The sequence below is a fragment of the Trematomus bernacchii genome, unplaced genomic scaffold (genome assembly GCF_902827165.1).
Source record: "Trematomus bernacchii unplaced genomic scaffold, fTreBer1.1, whole genome shotgun sequence".
Classification (NCBI taxonomy): Eukaryota; Metazoa; Chordata; class Actinopteri; order Perciformes; family Nototheniidae; genus Trematomus; species Trematomus bernacchii.
Genome location: NW_022987931.1, coordinates 51,527 through 55,845, shown reverse-complemented (window position 1 = coordinate 55,845; position 4,319 = coordinate 51,527). Strand labels below are relative to the sequence as shown.

General features: G+C 42.2%; 1 protein-coding gene across 1 annotated transcript; it reads left to right on the top strand.

Moving 5' to 3' along the window:
• Nucleotides 1-156: 156 nt before the first annotated feature.
• On the top strand, nt 157-2,971 carry tmem189 (transmembrane protein 189; the record flags this gene model as incomplete). Its single annotated transcript, XM_034115474.1, is given in 2 exon segments — nt 157-369; nt 682-2,971. Coding segments are annotated over 2 exon segments (335 nt in total), but the record flags the coding sequence as incomplete, so codon positions are not given.
• Between the last annotated feature and the right edge of the window lie 1,348 nt (nt 2,972-4,319).

The window sequence follows — 4,319 nt, the reverse complement described above, 5'->3', positions numbered from 1 at the left end:
ATTGACTGAATTTATAGATAACTGGGCTTATTAACACGTGAATACTGTGTAATATATTTGAACATGTATATTTAAGAAGTACAATATAAGACAAGCACAAGTTGAATTATCCTTAAGTCATTATACTTTGTTAATAACCGTGCCTCCTCTCCACAGCCGAGGTGTACCACAGTTACCCGTGGTACTGCTTCCTGTTCGCCCTCGCCATCTTCGTGACGCTCACCAATCAGATCCACAAGTGGTCGCACACGTACTTCGGGCTGCCGCGCTGGGTGGTGTTCCTGCAGGACTGCAAGATCATCCTGCCCCGAAAACACCACCGAGTGCACCACGTGTCCCCCCACGAGACCTACTTCTGCATCACCACAGGTCAGCCTTCCTCCTGTCCTCTCCTCTCCTCCTCTCCTCCTCTCCTCTCCCCCGAAAGATGAGAACAGAAAGACACAAATCAACCACTAAAGTGGTCCTGGTTCTGGTTGTATGTTCTTGTTTTTAACCAAACACAATTGTTTAGGGCAGCGCTGAGTACAGGGTGCAGCGACCGTGCCCTTTTTTAGAAAACACAGATAGTGCAAGGACAAGAATATCTATCTATCTATCTATCTACCTACCTACCTACCTACCTACCTACCTAAGTTTGATGCAGATTCTCTCTCTCTCTCTCCCCCTCCCCCCCTGCAGGCTGGCTGAACTACCCTCTGGAGAAGTTTGGCTTCTGGAAGAACCTGGAGGATCTGATCCAGAGTGTGACGGGGGAAAAGCCCCGCGCCGACGACCTGAAGTGGACTCAGAAAGTCCAGTGACGCTGCAGACCTCCTGCTTCCTACCTCAGAAGACCTGGCTCTCATAAAAACTGTACAACAAAGACTAACAGACGCCTTCTGATGCCATAGCTTTACGTCTGTTCAAGAGGAGGGCTCTGCTTTTCATTACTCACTCGTGGAGACCCTCGCTTCCAACTGCAACACATCCTAACCTCTTTGTGTGTCGAACATCGATTCACTTAACAATGCTTTTTGCTACGAAGGTATTTCCTTCAAACAATCCCAAGAAAGAATACTTGAAAGTGTCAGACTCGCTTTTCCTGAGAGGGGATACATCTCGTTAGATATTATATTGTATCGTTTTATTTGCCTTTTTTGCATCAAGGGTCTACCTGGTGTGCTAATAATGCAATTGGATTAAGGCCATGGTAAGTAGTGCAGGGTGATTGAAGAACAAAATGGTTCATTTCTGTTATATTTGTTGATTTCTTGCACGTGGGTTCAGCTGCAAACCTTAATGAGAGGGGACCACATGTTTAATATCTGGTTTGTTGATCCGAGGCGATGACTACAGGATTACTTTATAGTGTTCATTTACAGACAGCTCAGAAACAACAACCGTTCATACTGCGGTCAGACCCTGAACTGGAATTCGTTCTGCTCTCTGTAGGGCTGCAGTCATTAGACCACACATTTAGAAAATGACAGTTTCAATAACGAAAGCAATTCAGTGTCCAGACTCTCAAATGTAGAGTGTATGTATTTTGGAGTTTGGACTGACACAACTGATCTGGAGACATTTATAAACACAAGTGAACCTAGAGACCTAATTGAGTTAACCTGTCAGTGTGCGGTTGAGCGAGCAAACGTAAACTAACTAGCAAACATTAGCTTTCTATCTAACAAGCTGGCTAGCAATTGTAAGCCATCTACTTTTCAAGCTAAAGTTTGTTATTTATCAAACTAGTTACCAAGCTTACGTTAGCTAACAAGCTGGCTAGCAAATGTAATCTGTGGAGCTATCGGTGGCTCTCATAATACGATTTGGATTATTATTTGATATCTCAATAGCCGTTTAAATATGGAGATGTTCCTATGAAAGTAAATATCTTTGATGTTTGGACACAAAGGTCTGCAGTGTTGACATTTATAAACACAAGTTAACCTAGCGACCAAACTCAATGAACCTGTCAGTGTGCTGTTGAGCTAACTAGCTAAAGTTTGCTATCTAACGAGTTAACTATCTTACGTTAGCTACCCATGTAACACGCTGGCTAGCTAATGTAATCTCTGTAGCTATCGGTGGCTCTCATAATACGATTGATATCTCAATAGCATCTCAAATATGGAGATGTTCCTATGAGAGTAAATATCTTTGGGGTTTGGACTGACACACATTTAAAGACTTTGAGCAACGTCTCTCACTAGATCACGACCAAATGATTAATATAAAGTAATCTACAGAATAACCAACAGGAGAGTAATCATGGCTTGCAGCCCTGCAGTTATCTGACCCCACAGTGTGAATTGTTCTTGTCTTTAAGATTGAGGTGTGTAACTGTAGTCAGCGTCGATGCTAACGTGTGTCACGCAGACGATGGTCTCAGTGAAAGCCCTTTCCCTCCTGACGGACTGCAGGGAGGAGGCGGTGCAGTTTGAGCTGCCAGACGCATCACAGGTGCATCGCGTGTCTTTGGGTCACGTGCCAGCAGCGTGTTCACCCCTCACATCCTGCTTTTCTTTTTCAAAGTTGGAGAGGAAGGGTCGAAGGGTTTGTCGTGATGTTACAGCGACTTCACTCCCACTGACGAGATGATGTAGTTCATTGAGCGTTGTTGTTTTGAATGCTCCAGTCGGTCATTTGTAAATGTGTTGTACAGCGAATGACTATGCAGTGCAATAAGAGGTCCTTAACCATACGTCTTAATCATCTGGTTCAAATGCCTTTCTTTTTCTACTCGTTTACACTGAGTGGCTTTTTAGTTTGGATCTTAAACATGCTTGATCTGCATGATATATACAATGACTTTAACTGTCACTTACATACTGATGTGTGCATGCATACAGCATGGAGATCTCCAAGTGCTAACCGGGGTCAGCAGCTGTGTAACTCTGATCGTGCTGCTTTCAAAGACCAGCACAAATGTTAGAAATATCTCATTGTTATTGAATAAATCCTACATTGTTTTGTACCCCTAAAATGATAACATCAGTTACTCATCCTGAATTATTGAACACAACTTTATTTTTCTCACATGCCTCAAAGAGTCGAGGAAACAGTAGAAAATCTTGATAAATTAAATGAAAACATCTGTTAAGAAACTTTCACACACGTGATTTTAAAGAGCTTTTTGAACATTAAAGCATGGAAACATGTCACGTTAGAGCCATTTAATACTGATATGCACCTGAACATCAGCAGGAGAGGACTCTTTAAAGTAGAGACACTACATACTGATATACACCTGAACATCAGCAGGAGAGGACTCTTTAAAGTAGAGACACTACATACTGATATGCACCTGAACATCAGCAGGAGAGGACTCTTTAAAGTAGAGACACTACATACTGATATACACCTGAACATCAGCAGGAGAGGACTCTTTAAAGTAGAGACACTACATACTGATATGCACCTGAACATCAGCAGGAGAGGACTCTTTAAAGTAGAGACACTACATACTGATATACACCTGAACATCAGCAGGAGAGGACTCTTTAAAGTAGAGACACTACATACTGATATACACCTGAACATCAGCAGGAGAGGACTCTTTAAAGTAGAGACACTACATACTGATATACACCTGAACATCAGCAGGAGAGGACTCTTTAAAGTAGAGACACAACATACTGATATACACCTGAACATCAGCAGGAGAGGACTCTTTAAAGTAGAGACACTACATACTGATATACACCTGAACATCAGCAGGAGAGGACTCTTTAAAGTAGAGACACTACATACTGATATCCACCTGAACATCAGCAGGAGAGGACTCTTTAAAGTAGAGACACTACATACTGATATACACCTGAACATCAGCAGGAGAGGACTCTTTAAAGTAGAGACACTACATACTGATATACACCTGGACATCAGCAGGAGAGGACTCTTTAAAGTAGAGACACTACATACTGATATACACCTGAACATCAGCAGGAGAGGACTCTTTAAAGTAGAGACACTACATACTGATATACACCTGAACATCAGCAGGAGAGGACTCTTTAAAGTAGAGACACTACATACTGATATACACCTGAACATCAGCAGGAGAGGACTCTTTAAAGTAGAGACACTACATACTGATATACACCTGAACATCAGCAGGAGAGGACTCTTTAAAGTAGAGACACTACATACTGATATACACCTGAACAACAGCAGGAGAGGACTCTTTAAAGTAGAGACACTACATACTGATATATACACCTGAACATCAGCAGGAGAGGACTCTTTAAAGTAGAGACACCACATACTGATATACACCTGAACATCAGCAGGAGAGGACTCTTTAAAGTAGAGACACTACATACTGATATACACCTGGA